Source organism: Caretta caretta, chromosome 14, assembly GCF_965140235.1.
Source record: "Caretta caretta isolate rCarCar2 chromosome 14, rCarCar1.hap1, whole genome shotgun sequence".
Classification (NCBI taxonomy): Eukaryota; Metazoa; Chordata; order Testudines; family Cheloniidae; genus Caretta; species Caretta caretta.
Window position 1 is genome coordinate 4,242,178 of NC_134219.1, and position 20,816 is coordinate 4,262,993.

Below are 20,816 nucleotides of genomic sequence, written 5' to 3' on the forward strand. Positions count from 1 at the left end.
TTCCTTCCTGCAAAAATCCACTTTCTTCTGATCGGTACCTTTGCTGAAAAAAGGTGGCAGCTGCTAAACCTTTCTCCCACTTCTGTGTATCTCATCTGAGCCCTCGTTGAGCTCCTCCGCAGCAGAACAGTTCTCCCTTCTTTTCACCCCTCAAAGTTAATTTTAATCGTTGGTGAGAGCTGCAGGATCCGCCGAGAGCCTCTCTTTCTCCCTTCTCTTCAGGGGTCAGTATTTTTATGTCTGCATCTGTAACTTTCACTCCATGCATCTGAAGAAGTGAGATTTTTACTCACAAAAGCTTATGCTCAAATAAATCTGTTAGTCTTTAAGGTGCTACTGGACTCCTTGTTCTTTCTCCATAGACACCACCCAGCATAGATAGCAGCAGGGCAAGTTAACCCTTTCTCAGTCAACGCCATATCTGGAGAAAGAAAGCATCTTTCTCGCCACACCTGATCAGTCCTTAGCCTCACTCTGCATCTGCCGACAAAGGTTTTGATGGTGGGCTTGTTGAGGATGGGTGTCTGCATCACTGGGAACGGACTGAAGTCATCAACTCCTTTCACACCCAGTTGCCTCTTGGGCACAGTTGGCCTTGGTTCTCTTTCCTTCCCTATGTTGGTGTTTGGTTTTTGCAGGCAGTATACAAAGGGTTTAGCAGCATGTTGTTTATTTGCCCCCAGTTTACCGAGTGGGAGGGGGGAAGTTATTTCAAGTATATGATCCACATCACCCTGGATGAGTGACCCGTCCTCTTCGTTATTTACCACTCCCCCAAGTTTTGTGTCATCAGCCATCTTTGTCAGTGATGTTTGTTTTCTTCCAGTCATTGATAAAAATGTTAAATAGCACAGGGCCAAAAACCGATCTCTGTGGGGTCCCACTGGAAACACACCCCATTCGCAGTTACATTTTAAGACCCATCAGTCAGTTTTTAATCCATTTAAGGTGTACCAGGTTAATTTTATATTCTAGTTTTTTAATAACAATGTTGTGTGGTATTAAGTCGAACACCTTACAGAAATCTAAATCTGTTATATTAACACTGTTACCATTATCAACCAAACTTGTAATCTCATGAAAAAAATATCCAGTTAGTTTGAGAGGATCTATTGCCCATAAATCCATGCTGATTGGCATTAAGTACATTGTCCTCCTTTAATTCTTCATTAATCGAGTCCTGAATCAGCCACTCCATTATCTTGCCAGTGATCAGTATCAGGCTGACAGGCCTACAATTATCTGGGTCATCGAACAGGGGCTCCTGCAGATCCCCAATTCACACAGGTAGATGGAGAAGTCAGAACTCTGAGTGCTTTCAACTCCCACTCCAAGTCTTTACTGCTGTTAGAAATGGCCTAAAAAGTGATGATGCACTAAATAAAGCACAGATTTTCCTCCATCCTCCTGAGTTTTTTTTTTTTTTTAAAACCTCTCATTAGTTTTACTCGGTTATCTCATTGTGTCTGTGTGAGATGTTTTAGTTGAGGATTGGTCCTGCTTTGAGCAGGGGGTTGGACTAGATGACCTCCTGAGGTCCCTTCCAACCCTGATATTCTATGATTCTGCAGTAACAGGTCTGGCCAAGGTCAGCTTTCACAGAATGTGAGTGTTTCCTGTTTTGTGTTTGAGTGTGTTGCACAATCACACAGACTTTTCTGGGAAGAAATCTCTTTGCTTTTGAGGTCAAACACAGATGAGGTTTGTAAGGCTCTGCCACCCCCAAAATAAACACTAAAGGGTAGGGAAGGGAACAAATGCTTTTAGGTTAACACATGCTCTGCAGTTTGCATTGAAACAGGTTTCTGCTTCGCCTTTCTCTTGTTTTGCCAGGGTGATTTGGGCCCTGGTCATGGAATCTGATCCCAGTGCTCATGCAGACCCAATCACAGACAACTGGTGTATTCATTGGTTCTTGCTAAATTCATGCTTCCTTTAAAAAATTAGATTTATCCTTGACCCTCTTCTTATCCTATGTCTAGTTATTGAGAATTAAGTTGCATGAAAAATGTTTAAACCCATGAGGTTATGGAAAATATTGTGAAATAAGGAAATTAACTGCATTGTTCCAAACTTCCTGCATTGTTGATTTTTGTTCCTTTGAATGTTAGGAATTCTGCTGTCTCCGATTTAGAAGACAGCAATGTCTTACTCTCCTGAACAGTTCATCAGCATTTGCTAATCTGGCACTGCAGGGTGTTGCATCCGATTGATTCAATTTATGGATCTTTGTCCTTTTTAGTCCATATCAGATTGTGGCACTTACTTGAAGTCCCCCTCTGTGCACACCCTTCCAGTATTTCATGGAAAATGTTTACACTTCCCCATGTTTTTTTTCATCCACTCATCACATATTCTGTAGGACACCTGATCCTACCCCAGTCCATCTTAGACGGACTCCCGCGGAAAATCTGGGAAATGCTGAGAGGAAGAAAAGATTTGTAACGTTTTGCTAAGGAAAAGTCCTTTCTAAAAGAAGAGTGCCTCATCAGGGTATCTTCTAATTGCCGGGTTAATGGAATTGAAAGCACCCTGATTAAATTGCAGTAGAACGATGATAGCAAATATGTGATTAGCATTAATAACATCAGTCGGAATATAATATGCAAACGAGGGGATAATAGTTTAATTATTCATCTTCAACCTTTATTTTTTTTAAAGTCACTTTACTCATCAAGTTTCTCATTGCCAGCTCTGGTGGTTTAGTGTATGCTAGTTTATATTGCTGCTCTCTGAATTGAAGAACCAAAGCCAGGTTGCCACTGTCCTGTCTCAGATAGAACGAACACCCTGATGTCCCATGCTTTGAACAGCGATCCCTTTCTTGACGCTTTACGTTCTTCCAGCCTTTGCTTTGCGAGTACCTTGCCATCCGTTTTGTCTCTAGGGTTAAACCCTTTAATGAATCCAGGACCTGAAAACTGCAGGAAAAGAAGTTGCAATTTCTAGGGAAACGAGTAGCACCGAAAGGAGCTGAAATTTACAATGTGTGTTAATCTCTGTTCCAAGGGGAGACATACTGAAATCTAACACATTCTCCAATCTTTCCTCCCCTCTCCTCTATAGGCTTTCTGTGACCTTTTCTAAGCTGGAAATGTTGTCACTAAATTCTGTAGCAAGCAGAAAGTTGGATTTAAACAGCATATATATGGTGGAGTTGTTGTGCCAATGAGACCTACTGAAATTCAGTTCTTTACTGCCACATATAGTCTTCTAGTTGAGCGTATGGAGGTCAGCAGTGACATCTGGTGGCCTGTCGGGTTAACCTCAGCTGTGAATTTGCTATCTGTCTCTTGGTGTGTCTTTTGAATCACAATTTTGCCGTCTCACAGGGACGTGTTTCCCCGGCCTATGGTATTGCAAGTTCCTACAGTCTATGGGAGAGTCCATTTGGACTTACTGCAAATCTAACACTGACTTGGAAACGTGATATTGTGTCTGACTGGTTCAATGAATTGCCTTCTTGGACAGTGTCTTTGTGTAGGAGCCCCTTTCCTGGACCAGGACTCCATTGTGTTTGTACAGCACCTACCACATTTATTTTGTTTTTATATGGGCACATTGTCTCCGTCCCCCATCTATGTATAGTTTAAAAACCAGAAAGCTGTATCCTCAAAATATTCTCAATACTGTTAAAGGTGTGATCGTACTCTGGAAACGATTCAATCAAGTTACATCGTATGGTCCTTATTTATTCTTTCCCTCAATTCCAAGGAAATATGCTCAGTTCTGAGTTCGTTTTTTTCCCTCTCCCTAATTGCCAGTGCTGCAAACTCAGGCCTCAATTGAGAAAAGCCTCCTTTTTCAGAAATGCACTTAAATACATGCTTAAGTTCCATTGCAGTTAATGGGCATAAACAGATGCTTACAGCTCAGCATGTGTTTTTTGTGCTCTCCTGAATGGGGCCCTAGATCTGAGGCCCCAATCCTTCAAAACATGAACCTCAAAGTGCTCCCAGGCTTTGCTGAATCAGGGTCTGAAAGTCCAGCTTGAATGTTTTCTGCCTGTATCCCTGATGTGCAGTGCAAGGTTCCCTGTGCAGTTTTGACTGTGCATGAGCCAGAATACAATGCAGCTCACTCCTCTGTAGTTATATTGGCTCAGCAGTGCTGACGGCAGCATACATTTTGTCAGCAGAGTAAGGTACTGTGTGGTTATCGGTTTTTCTCACTGTAACTACACTTGAATTATGTTGATACATTTTTTTCTTTAAAAAAAAAAGTGGCATTTGGAGTTTGTTTTGAAACCAAAAATCTTGTACGCAATTTAAAAACACCAAACTGTCTTTAATGAGAAGCCGGTGTATATTCACGAGTATATGGGCATGAAATTAACATCTTTGTTTTTAAAATCCCGTTCCCTGCTTCTTTTTCACTGCCAGATCCATCCCTGTATATTGAGTGCAGCCAATGCAGAAACTTCTGCAGAATGCATTAGGTTTGCAGATGAAGGATGGAGTCGAAATTCCAGTTCTTGCAAACCCACAAAAAGTCTTTAAACTGCCGCTTTGTGGAATCTGCCTTATGAAACCTGACAGTTTGTGAAATCTGCCTGGTTTAGTTTTTAACTACATAAAGTTTTTAACTCAGGCCCGGTTTGTGGAAAGACATGCTGAAAGTCATCAGGCTTCCCAGCGAGCTTGGTTCTGTCTTCTTGGTTTGTAGCAAAACCCTGCAAAGCTTGATGGCTTCCGTTTGAGTTGGTTTGAATTCAAAACTCTGGGAGGTGTGAACCAAGCCCAAAAGAAACTTTTGCATGAAACCCTGAGAATCAAACACACTGAGCAGTGCCCAGATCTGCCTTTAAAACCTCTGCAGATTCCAAAGTTGTCTTTGAGCATTGGGTAGGGGGGGGAATGTAGAGAGAGGAAGACTCACTCGCACACAGAAACAATGTTAAATTTCCCTCTAATCCATTTCAGGGCATCAGTGAACCTCCCCATGCCGCCTTGTCTAGGAGCTACGATCCGAGAGCGGTGAAAGAGAAGTATGACCCCGAGCCGACTTATCACCAGGACTACGGGAATGAGCTCTCCATCCGGATAGGTAGAACTGGGCTTCATTCAGGCAAGCATCCTGTCATATACCAACAGCAGAGTTAGAAGAACTGGATTAAATTGGCTCATAGACCATAATACTATATGCTCAAAATTTAATCAACTTCGGTACACATACACACTTTCTCCCTCTCTCTTTCTTGGTGCAGGCTGGCGTCTGGCCCAAGAATCATTGCTTCTGTTTCTCCTTCAGTTCTCAAAACCACTTGCATGAATTATTAATAATTAGACATCTAATTTGACAGTGAAATGAAATTCACTTACCTTGAGATAACAGTTTTTCAGCTGAGAAGGAGTGAGCGGCTGGGTCACTTTTGCCTCCCAATGCTGAATTGTATGCACCTGTGACCCTGGTGATGGCTTGCTGTAATTATGGGCCATGACTGATGGTCACTTTGTGGCTCCTTATTTTGGAGGATAATAGAACTGGTAGCTGTTAGAATGTGGAATAAAAATGTCCTGTCTTGGGGAATATTTGTTTCCTTTTAACAGTTTTTAAAAAAACAGTGGGAACTTCTGATCTAATTTTGTAATCTGAAAGCATGCTAAAGCTTCCCACTTTTAGGTGCGTGTGTTCAGTGCTTGTACGGCCCTGTGACGAAGATCAAGTGTTGCACCCATACCATAGCTGATGTGTCTTCTACGGGGGTCTAGATCCTTCCCTTGTGGGAAGACGAACTTGCTCTAATAGGATTTTCCTTCTCTAGCTATGTGAGTCTGCACCAGGCAGAAAAATGTAGTTTGGTAAATGGCTAGTGAAAAATAGCCTTACTGCTCTGGTATTTTTCTTGAGTATCTGGAACACTAGATGCTACCCCGATTTCTCCCCTCCACGTATGGAGATGGGAGCACATCAAATAAAGAAGTGAGCCTTTCTGCGAAGAATTGCCTTAGCTTCTTGGGCGGGGTTTTATTCTTTATTATATAGTTGCATTCTTTATGAAAACCTGTTTTGAACCAGAATGCTTTTAACTTTTTAAAATTTTAGACAGGGGTTTTGAAAGGAGCCTAAGGGGGTTAGCTGTCCAGTTACCAGGGGATTTAGATGCATCATGTCTTTAAGCTCCTTTAACAAGTCCAGACTGAAACCCCAGCTGATAATTCTATTATTTTGGAGCATTTTGCATGCTGGCAATTGTATGTCCTAAATGTAATGTAATTTCACTCTTAAAATAATCGTGCATTTTTCTGTAAGTTCAGAGCTACTCTGTTTTGGGCATGCATCTGCTCTGGGTTGCAAATGAAAACTGTGGAAGTCGTTTTGAGAACAGAAGCTTTCCATTATGTACTGTTGGTTTGCTCTCTCTGGGGAAATTTTTAAAAAAATGACAACAAATCAATACCCTTTTATTCTCTTCAGTGATATTTTTCTTAGTTTTTTGCTTGTTGGGATGAACTTGCTATTTTCACAAGACACAGCGTGATTGCCAAGAAGACCGATGGCAAATAGAGACAGACGGTAACTTGTTAATTAGCAGCTTTCACTAGGCCCATCAAGAATTTACTAGCTGTGTTCTCGTGAAAATTCTCAGGGCATGTAATGGGTATTTTATTAATCTAAATAGTAGTACTTGCTAATGTAAATTTTGACATTAGTCACTGTGGAATTATTAATTTAACTTTAACTTTAAAAATCCCAAAAAGTAAGCTTAAAAAAATCCAGCACCTCTGCCAGGGCTTTGGAGGGGAGCCCAGAGCTGGAGCGCGGAGCAGCTCCGGAGCAATGGAGCTGCAGGTTTTTGCCTGGAGTGGGAGCGGAGCCGGAGCGCAGCTCCAAAGCCCTGCCTCTTGCATTATTCTGCAGTTGAGTGACTTAAAAGGCGTAAGGTGGTAGTGATGAGTGGAGAGGAGAGACTGATATTGACTTGATGGAAGAGGCATGAAAGTGCAAGGGTCTCCAATCCTACATAACTAGGGCCCTGATCCTGCAAAGACATGCACAGGCTTAACTTTACTGTCATGAGCGTAAGTGTTCACAGGATCAGGGCCCTAATTACCGCCCAGTCACACTTAGCCAATATAAATCTTCAAGTCAGTGAATCCACTCAGTAAATGGGAAGATTCACCCCAGATCTACATAAAAGAAGATGATGGGGGCTAAGGGTGGGGTGGGGGAGTCCAGTGAGCAGTTGACCTCGTGCTAGTAAAACAGGAGTCGATCCCCTACTTTTCAATAAGTTGGGAAGGCTGCTCCATTTCCTTCCTTGTCTGCTTGTTGCCTTCATGCCCCCTTGTCTACATGTTGTTCCCACTGGATGAAAGCGTGGCTGGAACGGGAGTGGATACCATCTGGACTGACCCCTAGTGAGCGCTCTGCAAATGTGGGATCTGGGTTTTACTTTGCCCCTCAAGTGTTGAACATCATCTTTCTCCTTATACAGACAGTGCTTTGACCTTCCATCTTCAGGTATTAGGTGAAGCCGTTCTAGAAACCAGTTTGACAAGCTGCTGCCCATGGGAACAGAGCAGCGTTCATTTTTATGGGTGCAGTTGCAGAGGTCTTTACAAAACATTTATCCGTTACTTAAAGCAGCTTGAAAATACACGTGCTTCCTTTGGAGCAATTTTGCCTGTACGCCGTCTCAAGCAGATGTGTAAAGTGAAGTGCCGTGAAATGCACATCTTTAGTCTCGGCATGTTAACGCAATGTGGGATATGCATGCAGGCTTAATAACTGCTAACAATGTATTAAAGTCAAGGCCAGATTCAGTCTCCAGACATGAGACTGGTGTAATTGCCTCTCCCCTCCCATCGCCAGGTGCACGGTCATGCTACAGAGCCTGTGTTAATGTTGGTCTGTATTCCTTGATGCTATGAAAAGCACTCCCCTAAAAGGTAAAATTCAGTCATGTGCAGAGGGGCCAGCCCAAGGGCCATGCAGCACTTGTGGCCTGTGTAAGCCTTCTGCATGGGTGTGCATTTCACCCACAGCAATTAGACTCTGGCCCAGCAGGAGTTGGGTGCACAGGGTCAGTTCAGGTTGTGTATGTGCCAAAATGCATTGCACCCGAAGCCCAGCCCTGGAATGTCCCTCCTGTGGCCTGGTTGCAGAGGAGGTTGTGGAGATGCACCTGTGTGGATTAGGAGAAGGGGCAGACTCAGAGCCGATACTCTGGTGGCATGGGCCCGCTTCTGAGTCTGGAACACAGTGCAGGCTGATTCCTAATTTAAATTTGCCATTTGCTTGCAAATAGTGTCCTTGCCTCTAATCTATGCTATTTACAATAGCACTTTGCTTAAAATAAAGCCAATGCAATGTAAAATCCTCTCTCTTAGGATCCGCTGTTATGCCTAAAATCAAATAGTTGTTAGATTTACCGTTTTGGAAATGACGTGCCCATAGGATCTGATCTTCAGATTGTCTGATACTACCCCACTTTTCCACTGTTTGGTTCCCACTGCAGGCCAGGCAGCTATTGCTGAACCATGAGCCCTTGTGGATTTCCAAGGGTGATGCATCTCTGGGGCTTCAGCAGCTTCCTTAATTTACTGGTTTGTGGCATGAATCAGATGGTCCTAAACAGAAAGTTCTTGCCAAGATTTTTAGCCTGATGCTTGGTGCTTGAAACCTTTTAGGTTAGTTCTCTTAATTGATTTTCTTGATGTAGAAATCTTAATTCGAGGGCATGGAAGGGTTCAAGTCATTGAAGGGAAATACCCTTCCCTGTGCAAGGTTTTTGGAGAACAGAAAATAGCAGGCAGAGCCCCCTTGGCGGTGGGGTTGCCTGCGATTACAGAGAACCCCAGAAGCAGCGTAATGATCCAGCCCTGAGATGCTTGTTTGATTTCCCTCCTTCCAGGGTGGTTGAGTTCAGCCAAGTTCTCCTTGTTTTCCAGTCTGAGTAGCCGCCAGGCTCTGCTCGGTTCAGAGGTTGTGTTTCAGGTCCTCCCACCTCTGAATATCTTCATCCCAGTGGCCCTTTTTGGTCTCCTTCAAACCTCCTGAGCGAGGCTTTCCTCATTAGTCAGTGCACCGTGGGCCATTCCTTCCTTTTCAGCAGCAGCCCCTGTCTCGGATTGTGCTTTACTTGCGCTCGTTTTTGTCCTCAGAGTGACTTGATTTCCCCCTGAGTTGTTGGGCTCGTTTGAATGTCTGTTCTGTCATTTTAGAAACCCATATACGTGCAGTGGGAGCTCTTGGGAAACCATAAAACAGATAGTCTATTCCGGCAGCAGACTATTTTGCTGATGTCGGTCTTCTCCAGACATTTCCCTATAAAAGAACAAGCTATGTAAGCACACATGGACTTCGCAGCCCTCTTTTAATTCACAGGTCTATTCTACCTTCCCTACAAATACCCAGAGTCTGCACAGACGATTATTGTCAGGAACGCAAGTAACTTCAACATGGGCTGGTGCCTATGGACATCTCTGCAAAAACATGTAGACTATGCCCGCCAGGTAAGCCTGGCAGTGGAAATCCCCTCTATATGAGGGCCTGTGCAGTGCCCACTCAGCTGAGTTTGACATCAGGGTCAGGGTTCAGAGCCACTCCACCTACTGTCTTCTCGCTGTGGTTTCAGGATGCATAGGTATCCGGAGGCCAGAAGTTGACCCCTTACATCACAGCTGCATTTAGGCTTTGCTCTTGTTTAGGTCTCAAGAAGGATTTGCAGACAGTGGTGTGTCTGGAAACTTGAGCCGTGAATCATGGTTATTGAAACTGTATATTAACAGTATGAGGATGATGGTTCCCAGCGGTTCTCCAGCGCAGAATGATTCATGTCGCTCCAAATTAGACAGAAGAGAATGGGAGGGTGATGCTGCTCCCCAGCCAATCTTAGTCTTTCTTCCTCCTGCTTCAATTATTCCTGCTATAGCAGCATAAGTGAAGCATCCATCTCATCAAACAAAATGCTTTCTGGCTGGTTCCAGTTGCATTGTAACAAAGGCTCTTACACTGAAGTCGCCGAAGGGTCCAGAATTAAATGTTAACTATAATTTCGGCACTGGGAGCTCAGAGTGTTCCCCTGCCTTCAGAGAGGCACTGTTGGCTGGAGGGAATGTGAATCAGCATGGTGCGTGCTGAAACTGTGTCTTTGCAAATCAGGAGTCATTATTCTGCAGGCTGAAGGGGCTGCTCGGTGGAGCTAATTTGGGTGTGGGGGTTTGTGTGTGTGTGTACACGCGTGAGCGCCCACACACATCCATGCCTGCACAGAGTTCTCCCATGGGAAGTCAGTGATGAGTTGCATAAGTGAATAACTAGCTAGGCCAGTAACTAGGATTGTGAAGTGCCTCAGATGCAACCCTGCAGGTGGGATTCACCGCACAGATGGCTCACGTTTCTCAGCAGTGAACATGGTGACTCCTACAGAAGTGGCATTGCGAGGTGATTTCTTGCTAGGGACTCCCTCATTTTAAGTGAGCTAGTGGAAGAGCGAGAGAGGTATCTCTCTCGGCTCTGAACACAACTCTCTAGTGATCCACAGAGTCATGGGATCGAGGAACAGAGTAAGGGAACTTTCCTGAGTCTTAAAGCCTGGCTCCTCTGTGGTCCTGGCCAACTCAGTGAGGCCCCCATTCTGCAAAATACGTAAGACACATGCCAGACTTCAAACATGTGAAAAAGGATCTGGGGGTTATAGTGGATCAACTGCAGAGCTACACAGCACCTTTCATCTGAGGATTTCAGGGCATGTTACAAATGGAGAAACTGAGTCAGAGTGAAGTGAAGTCATTTGCCAGGGATTGCTTAGGGAGTGAGTGACACAGCTGGGATTAGAACCCAGGTCTCCTGACCCAGGGTCCTACACTCTGAATGACACAGTGAATATAATCTAGGTGTATTGTCCTTATGACAGTGCACAGTCCATTCTACCTGCATTAAGCAGTTTCTCTTCTTTCTTCCATTTCCCTCTTGGTGACTGTTCTAGCCTCCTTTGAAAACTGATGATCACATGCCAGACTGTCATGCCAGTTGGTTTCTTTGAAGTCTGCTGATATCCGCTCCAACCCTTGGTCTTCCACTTGATCGTCTTCTATCCACGCTCCTTGCAGGAGCCATCCTACCAACACAGCTCGTAGGTCTCCGCTGGCTGTGCCCATGCTAACACAGCCCGGCTTTCCTCATCTCGTCTTCAGCTGATGCAACCTGCGTTAGGTCCCTTACAGCCTCATTTCATTTCCTCTCATGGAGTGTCCAACCATTCGACCACCTCAACATCTTCGTTTCTGTGGCGGCGAGTGCACTGATTTCTCTTCCAGTGGCTGGCCAGGTCTCCGTTCGGTACGTTAGGATGGATCAAATCACAGTTTGATGCATTCTCCCTTTTTGCCTTCATTGGCATCTTTGGGGCTCAGCTCCTGCCATTGGCACCAAGCAGCTTTAGTACGTTGCCTGGCGTCGGTCCGGAGGGCGCCGCATTAAGCACTTTCCGAGTCTGGATTGGACCTCGGTCACTCCCTCCCCTTGCCGGCTGTGGTTTCGGCAGTTGCTGCTTTGACCTTCCAGCCCTCAGAAAGAAAACCCTTTTCAAATCAAAAACCGGTGCAGCAGACAGTACAAGAGAGCCCCTGGTCTCGTTCCCCCGAGGCCCCTTTTACGTCTCTCAAGATACTGGGCAAAACTCTACAAGTAACATCGGGATGAAAGAGGAGAAGAAATGGAGGGAAAGGAACTAGTGAGATAAAAAGAGGAATGAGATAACTGAAGTAAGGGGACCCCTTAAACCAGCTGAGAGATGGGGTGAGCTGAATTCTTGGATGTACATTTTTGCCCCAAGTGGCAATTCGTAGGGAATGAACGTCTCCAGTATGTTACCTGGCTACGTCCTTGTAATCATGAAATTCTTCCTCTAAATCTACCCCCTTCTCTCCTGTCTCTTCTGAAAGCCTGGCTTGTTCTCTGCCTCGGAACGTCCATTAACTCCAGCAGAAGCAAGTGAAGATGGTTAGTCTTTTCCGTGTGTCTGCGACTTGAGTCAATAGAGCATGTAAGTCCCTGTCTTTCAATGGTAACTTCTGAAATACTTTATTGTATTCTTGCTTTTCAAAGCCCTTCTTGGTCCTGGGAGAAGTGCATCTGTAGTGGTTAATGGAAGACTCCCGTCCATGTTTTGAAGCTAGACGAAGACACACTCAGAAAGGACACAGTGACCCTACTGAGTGGTGCCTCTCACTCTTTTCTAGTGATGCTTTGATATGACCTAACACACAATCCTTCCGACAGGAGCCCTCGCTTCTTTCTGTGAAAAAACATTAAGGCAACTCGTAGTGATGACTTGTAGTAACTCAGCTAACCAAACCTTTGCTGAAGGTGGTGAATGCACTGTGTTTAGATGGCAAAGCCAGTGGACTTAATCTGGATTTACACCAGTATCAAGAGGAGAAGAATTTATCCCAAAGATTTTTGCAAGATTTACAATTGCTGTCAGTTTCCTGGGTGATCCTACAACACCAAACCAGGTTCCCCTTATATTTTTCCCTCTCTGTGATTGGAGAGGAGGGCAAATGTTCCCGTTGTAACAGCCTTCTGTTGGTGCACGCCTCTCAATTGCAGTGTAGACACACCCTTTGTTGTAAAGTGTGTCTGCTGGTGACTCGGGAGCTGGAAGAGAGTCCCTTGCACAGTGCACAATGTCTGAAGTGATGTGGGTGGAAGTCTGCAAAAGCTCACCACGTAAACTCTCTTCTTTCCTTACTCTACGTATGTGCAAGATGGAGTGTTGGGGGAGGGGAGAACCTTCGTAGCAGTGAAAGACTGATTCATTGCCATGATTTTCAGTCGGCACCGGGCATCTGTGCATGAAATATTCATGAAGGGGTTACAGCTTGCATAATGGATGGGCTCCTTATGCAAAATATAACATTTACTAGTTGGGAAGATCCCATTACATTCGTAATCACGTTGACACATTCGCACCACACTTGGTTCTCTACTGAGCTTGGAAAACTGCCACTTACAGCACATTGAGGCTAGCGATTAAAATCCAAATGAATCAAAGATGAGTGCCTCTGGCTATTTTAGTATCAATTTAACAAAACTAATGCCACGTAGCAGAGGATTTAAATGGCTAGTGATGGTCTATATCACCTTGTTTTAAAATCATTTCTAGCCTTTACATTTCTATTGAAGAAGGAAAATTTACATACATGCATGCTAAGCTCCTCGGTAATACATACTCTGGTCCCAATTCTGCTGCTAAACCGACGTAAATCTAGAGTAATTCATTGACTTCAGTGGAGTCACTCTGGATTTACACTGCTCGGGGGTCACATGCTTGGTAGCTTTTGTTGCACTCACCAGAGCTCCCTGCAACTCTTTGCTTCCCTGACAAGCTAGCTGGGTGCCACCCTCCTGTCCCATTCTATTTCAGGGACTCCTTGCGGCTCCCCCCATTCTCCCATAATCTCCCCGATGCCAGTGGCTCTGTATGCTCCCCATTCTCCCCTCCTCCATGCCCAGGGCTACGTGCACACCCTCAGATCCTTTTTTCTCTCTTTTTTTGCCAGAGTTGTCACTCAGTGTCAACGTGTTAAATTCTATTGGGAGTATGAACGGGTATAATGCTGGAAGGTGTTAATGGGTGCCATCAACAGATGACAGGATCTCCATGTGTTCTCCGTTCCCCCTCCCTCTGCTCAGTTTCCCCCTCCCCAGATCAATAGAATTCTGGCTGTAGATGCCTACAACATTCCTGGACGCTTTGGAACTAATAGGATGTGGCGTTTAAAATTTACTCCGTTACATAGACACAGACAGACAAATGCCATTGAGTCTCGTGTAAGGCCTCACAAACTCAGCCAGTTAAGATTCCCAGCAGAATCTCTCCCAGCGAAATATAATCTCATTTTTAGGAAAACTTCAGACTGTGTGCTACCTGAAGACAATTCTCTGCCTATATATCATCTGTTGCCGTTCTCTGGTCTATTGTGAAGGGAATTCGAGAATAAGCTCTTTCTTGCTTAGTTCATCTGTTTCCCGATGCTCAATCCCCACTTGACATCAGGAGCCGAAGACCCTGTTTTCATAAATGTCACGTTTTAAATTATTTCTAGGAAGAGCTAGCCAAGGCAGAACTTTCTGACACATCAGCACAATGACTTCTTGGCTACTTGTTTTTCAACGCTCCCCTCCCTCCCCAAGAGGGTGCTAAATCTTGAGAGAATTCGTGTGCCATTTGTCAGGAAAGAGAGGTTTTTAGCTGGGAATAGAAAGGGCTGCATCGTGCGCCGGGTATTTTCTCGCTTCAAAACAAGGCAGGGATAAATCCGATGTCTTTGCCCTTCCTTTCCATTTCTCAGTAAAACAGCCTCCTAGGCTGGGTGTGAGCTATTTGCTGAGTGCATAGAGCTGCTTTATTTGCCCACGGAGTTGCTGTCTTGTCCAGCTCACAGCTTTAAAGAGCCCTTGGGATGCGAAAGATGCTGCATAGATTATTTAAAAAAAATCCAACTCTTTCTAAATTAGTGCATATGAAATCACCTTTTGGCATCTTTTAATATTGTGTCCTGCCATTCCGTGCAAGTATCGTTTTGCACGGCCTTCCTGTCAACATATCCTTATTTTCTGGGCTCTCGCCAACACCCTCCAGGATGGAATGTGTCCTGCAAGTTCTTAGCCCAGCAATGATCTTTTTTGCTGTTTTTGTTTAGATCTTTTCAACTCTTCTAAGTTACAGGAACTCCTACACAGCAACAATGCTATTGTGACTTTGGTGCAGAACAGGCCCTTCGGGTGTCTTGTTTTCTGGAGAGCGGCAGGGTGAATTGCTATCGCGTTTCCTGAGATGTGGCTGGGGTGGTAAGCAGTGAAGAGAGCACAAAATAAGTTTGCTAGGGAGAGGGGTATAATACAATAACCAGTTAGTGTGGCTGGGGGACTCCTGGTCTGCAGAAGTTGTCATGGGCTCTTTAATGTCCATCCGTCAGCCAGAGGTTAAGTGTCCCTGATGGATCCCTCCCACAGTGCGCACGCCAGGCTGGGGAGTGGGGTCGGGAGCTTCTCCCGTTAGCCCAGGGTTAGCAGATCCGGGAGGTGGCTTCAGTGCTTGTCTGTCTGTTCTAGAATCCAGTCCCTTGTCTTGGTTCTGTCTGTGAGGTGCTGGCCGTTGGCAAGTACGGGGATGCCTACGCTGCAGTCACGGGGTGTGATTGCAGCTCATGTGGACGTACCTGAGCTAGCGTTAATCTGGCTGGCTCAGGTACCAGAGCAGCAAAGCTGTGGCACGTGGGCATCAGCGTAGACTGTACAAGCTTGCCTAGAACCCTGGGTAATTCCATGGGGGGTTAGCCCGGGCAGCCGCGGCTTTGCTGCTGTGGTATCCGAGCTAGCCAGAAGAGAGCTAATGTGGCCATGTCTGCTGGCACGGTAATCGCACTCCAGGATTGCAGGATACGTCGCGAGAGGCTGGGGTGAGATCAGGAGAATTCTCATAGATCCTACAGGATGTCTCCTTTGAAACGAGTGGGGGATTTTACCAGCTCTCTCCCTGTGGCCCTGTGCTGTTCTCCAGTGCCATTATCTACCCACAGCCATGTGAGTGAAAAAGGCAGACCCAGCTTTGAAAGACCCCACCCACGACCCCTCTCCCCAGGCCCCTTACTCTGTTTGCACAGCATGTGAGATGCTACCGAGAGTCAGCCTTCTTGCCAGTGAGAAATGAATGTCGCATCCCTCACAGCTTGGCTAATGGGCTCTGCACCACTTTTGATTTAGCCAAGATTCATTAGTCTATGAGGCTAATTAAACTCAGTTGGGACCCACGCTATGAATTCAGGTCTGCTAGCAAGTGTGGAAGGTACGGAGATGTTGACTGTGGTGTATGTCTCTCTTAAACAGTGGAATCAGTTCCCAAATTGAATTTGCTGGCTCTAGGCAACATTTTCCGCTGGCTTAATTTCCTGGCTTCACCTGGCAACGTATTATTAGGGCTCTAAATTCTATTTTTATTCCGTGTTCCAGAGTTACTTAAATGAAGAGACCACTGGATAGTTCATTTCCCATCCGTCCATCTCTCTGCTGGACTCCTTGCTCATTACTGGGATAGTTATGTAATGTGTCACTTAGCAGTTTGTCTCCATAGCCCAGAAGTGTTTTAGCAAGAAAGTGAAGTATGGTAGAGGATCAAGCTGGAATGTAATCTCCCCACCACATCCCTAGTAGGGTTGATCACATGGCATGACGTGACTTTCTGTACGTGTGAGTGAGCGTGAAGGTGTGATAAATGTGATCATGTGAATTGTGACATGCATGAAGATAGCGACCGGCAATATCCTTGTGTGGGAGTCAGCATGGGTGTGGTACGCATGTGTGTGTGAAGACGACTGCAGACCATGTGCATGATTGCAGGGAAAAAAACTGGTGCAAGGTGACATGATGGAAAAGACACTGGTGTGATCACCTTTGGCTTCCACAAGTGACCTGCCACTAGCATACCTGGCATCGATCAAGTCATTAAGATACCAAAACATCCTTCCCAGAGGCATGTATGTGTGCACCACACCAAAAAACTTTGGTCTGTGTGTCACAACCTGTTTGTCTCATCTCTTGGAAGCTGCCTGGGCTGAAATAGCATCATCTCCGAAGAGTTAAATGGAACCTGGATAGCAGAAGGGGAAACCCCATGAAAAAGGGGGGGAAATAGATTTCAGCTGTATTGAAGAACCCCTTAAATCTCAAATTTCATTGCAGTGCAGTCTGATCAACTAACCCATCAGCACCTCTTCCTCTGTTTCATTCATTAAACACAATAATTCATGTATTTTCTCTATATGATTTCTTCTTTGAATGGGGATGCAAATCACTTTCATTACTCTACGAATGCTTCATAGAAGAGAAATGAAAGCCAGATTTCTGGAGCCCAGAGACCACAGGAATATTAATTCAGGAGAAATTTCAGGGCAGATGTATGAAAGCATATTGAGGGCTTTTGTTTTAAGATGGGATTTATTCCCTTAGCAAAGTGGGGAGGATCCGCCCCTGCGTTATAAAGACATTGCGAGGATAATGAACTGATTTGCAAAGCCATACCCGGTTGTGCCAGGAATGATTTGCGTTGGCTTCAGCTGTGCGAACAAACTGTAATGAGCATCTGCAGTGGAGTTTTCAGGTTTGCATCTGGGATGCCAAAGGCTGGAACAACAAAGGGATCAAAATGTGGAGAACAAATTTAGCTCCCCCGCACCCAGGCACGGTTTATAAAAGTTCCTCTTTGGGCGCTCCCCCTTATTGGGCTTAAATCTGTGCAGGGCAGCAGAACTGCATCCTGCCATAAAGTGAGGAAACCGTTGTACTGTTGGGCGACCTGTCCATTTGGTAGAAGCTCCAGTGTGACCGCGTGAAGAGGAAGTTTTTATATATGAAAATATAAAGTGCTGCTTTGGGGTTTTTTCCTTAGCCTTTGGTGGGGAAGCTTGGGAAGTGCTTCAGGTTGGCAGGCTCGGATTGCTTTCCCGGTGCTTAAATCCAACCCTGAACAAGTACACAATCCAAGAACAAAAGGAAAAGAAACCTTTCCGGATGCAGACAAGTGAGTGTTGGGGGCGTTGTGTTACAGAATAACAATGTGTAGCACTTGTGCGATGCTTTCCCTCTGCATGGTGCTGAAAAAGAGCGTCACCGGGGTGGTAAGTACCACCCCCATTTCAGAAGTGAGGGAAGGAAAAACTGAGTGGGGGAATGTGACTCGATCAGGGCTTTGCAACTCATTGAGGGCAGCACTGTGATTACCGCCTCTGGACCGTGCTGCCCTCAGATGCTGTGCACTGAATTTGACCACCCTAATGCTAATTCCACTGAACCATCTGGTTACCTAGGGTGGTGGTGGAATCTCCTTCCTTAGCGGTTTTTAAGGCCAGGCTTGACTAAGCCCTGGCTGGGATGATTTAGTGGGGGGTTGGTCCTGCTTTGAGCAGGGAGTTGGACTAGAACCTCCCGAGGTCCCGGCCGACCCTGAGGTTCTATGATTCTGTCTGTCTAACTGCTGTAAGCTCCACTCCTGTCCCAGTCTTGCCTGCGGTGAGGGAGCTGCTGCTGAATAGGGGTTAGGCTGTGGATGTGCTGTCAGAAAAAAATTCCTGGTAATTTGGTGGTTCTGGAAACTGGCTTTAAAAATCTTAATGTTTTCCTGATTATGGGGCGCTGTCCTGCAGGTTGTGCTGTCCATCTCTTTCGCCTCTGATTTTGATTCTGACACATTTCAATTTGGCTTTTCTGTGGGCTAAAACGAGACTGTTTGAGTCAAGGCCTCTTTTGAATGTGGTATATGGCACAGGATGATGGAATATGCCTTTTCACTAAAAATCAATGTTTTATTTCCTCCACTAGGAAGCTTTTCCAGATACAGGTATTGATCGTGCTGATAAGAGCCACGTTCGCACCGTAATTGCTCTTTAAATCATTGGCCCTGGTAGTGTGGATACAGCTCACTCTTCCAGGAGCGCTTAGAAGGTTGATTATTCAGTGTTTGTTCAATGGCTTACAGCACAGAAGTAATCCTAAAGCCGGGGGATTTAGTTCTACAGAATGGCAAAAGAAAATCTAAATTTATTTGTGAAGTCTGACTTGTTAGGTCAGCTGATGGGATAAAATCTGGGTCTAAATATACTCCCTTTTAGTTCTTTCTAATCTTTTCTGCCCCCACTGTCAATCTTGGTAAACTTAGTGCTAGGTGGACCAGTCTGGAAAATGTAATATCTAGTTCTTATCTAGTGCTTTTCACCTGTAGATCTCGGAGGGCTTTCTAAAGAACATCAGTATCATGACCCCCATTTTACATATGGGAAAACTGAGGCATGGGGCAGTGATGTTCATGGGGGAGGGCAGTCAGCCTCACCTAAGTCCCCGGAAAAATCATGGAGCAGGTCCTCAAGGAATCAATTCTGAAGCACTTAGATGAGAGGAAAGTGATCAGGAACAGTCAGCATGGATTCACCAAGGGCAAGTCATGCCTGACTAATTTAATTGCCTTCTATGACAAGATAACTGGTTCTGTGGATGAAGGGAAAGCAGTGGACGTGTTGTTCCTTGACTTTAGCAAAGCTGTTGACACGGTCTCCCACAGTATTCTTGTCAGCAAGTTAAAGAAGTATGGGCTGGATGAATGCACTATAAGGTGAGTAGAAAGTTGGCTAGATTGTCGGGCTCAATGGGTAGTGATCAATGGCTCCATGTCTAGTTGGCAGCCAGTATCAAGCGGAGCCCCAAGGGTTGGTCCTGGGGCCGGTTTGGTCAATACCTTCATAAATGATCTGGAGGATGGTGTGGATTGCACCCTCAGCAAGTTTGCACACGACACTAAACTGGGAGGAGTGGTAGATACGCTGGAGGGTAGGGATAGGACACAGAGGGACCTAGACAAATTGGAGGATTGGGCCAAAAGAAATCTAATGAGGTTCAACAAGGACAAGTGCAGAGCCCTGCACTTAGGACGGAAGAATCCCATGCACCGCTACAGACTAGGGACCAAATGGCTCGGCAGCAGTTCTGCAGAAAAGGACCTAGGGGTTACAGTGGACGAGAGGCTGGATATGAGTCAACAGTGTGCCCTTGTTGTCAAGAAGGCCAATGGCATTTTGGGTTCTATAAGTAGGGGCATTGCCAGCAGATCGAGGGACGTGATCGTTCCCCTCTATTCGACATTGGTGAGGCCTCATCTGGAGTACTGTGTCCAGTTTTGGGCCCCACACTACAAGAAGGATGTGGAAAAATTGGAGAGAGTCCAGCGGAGGGCAACAAAAATGGTTAGGGGACTGGAACACATGAGTTATGAGGAGAAGCTGAGGGAACTGGGATTGTTTAGTCTACAGAAGAGAAGAATGAGGGGGGATTTGATAGCTGCTTTCAACTACCTGAAAGGGGGTTCCAAAGAGGATGGATTTAGACTATTCTCAGAGGTAGTGGATGACAGGGCAAGGAGTAATGGTCTCAAGTTGCAGTGGGGGAGATTTAGGTTGGATATTAGGAAAAACTTTTTCACTAGGAGGGTGGTGAAACACTGGAATGCGTTACCTAGGGAGGTGGTGGAATCTCCTTCCTTAGAAGTTTTTAAGGTCAGGCTTGACAGAGACCTGGCTGGGATGATTTAATTGGGGATCGGTCCTGCTTTGAGCAGGGGATTGGACTAGATGACCTCCTGAGGTCCCTTCCAACCCTGATATTCTATGACGTGACTTGCCTAACGTCACCCAGCAGATCCGTGACAGAGCTGGGAACAGAGCACAGGTCTCCTGATTCGAGGCTGCACTGCCTCGCTGAGAAGTCCTCTGTGGCCACATGGCTTCGACTCCCTCAGGGAACAGATGGCCAGGATCCCCTGGGGGACTAACTTGAAGGGGAAAGGAGTCCAGGAGAGCTGGCTGTATTTCAAGGAATCCCTGTTGAGGTTACAGGGACAAACCATCCCGATGAGTCGAAAGAATAGTAAATATGGCAGGCGACCAGCTTGGCTTAATGGTGAAATCTTAGCGGATCTTAAACATAAAAAAGAAGCTTACAAGAAGTGGAAGGTTGGACATATGACCAGGGAAGAGTATAAAAATATTGCTCGGGCATGTAGGAATGTTATCAGGAGGGCCAAATCGCACCTGGAGCTGCAGCTAGCCAGAGATGTCAAGAGTAACAAGAAGGGTTTCTTCAGATATGTTGGCAACAAGAAGAAAGCCAAGGAATGTGTGGGCCCCTTACTGAATGAGGGAGGCAAGCTAGTGACAGAGGATGTGGAAAAAGCTAATGTACTCAATGCTTTTTTTGCCTCTGTTTTCACTAACAAGGTCAGCTCCCAGACTGCTACGCTGGGCATCACAAAATGGGGAAGA

The 20,816-nt window shown here is 45.5% G+C and overlaps 1 protein-coding gene across 12 annotated transcripts in view; it reads left to right on the forward strand.

Annotated features, from left to right (window-relative positions):
- SLC39A11 (solute carrier family 39 member 11) overlaps window positions 1–20,816 on the forward strand; it is a 411,797-nt gene that overhangs the window by 80,068 nt on the left and 310,913 nt on the right. For 11 of the 12 annotated variants that reach the window (XM_048818934.2, XM_048818936.2, XM_075119187.1 and 8 more), the window contains one exon: window positions 4,923–5,067. In XM_048818934.2, coding sequence (XP_048674891.2) covers window positions 4,923–5,067 — 145 coding nt within the window. Of the gene's footprint in view, window positions 1–4,922; window positions 5,068–17,262; window positions 17,531–20,816 lie in introns of those variants that run through there. The other variant, XM_075119193.1, reaches the window with a different exon arrangement.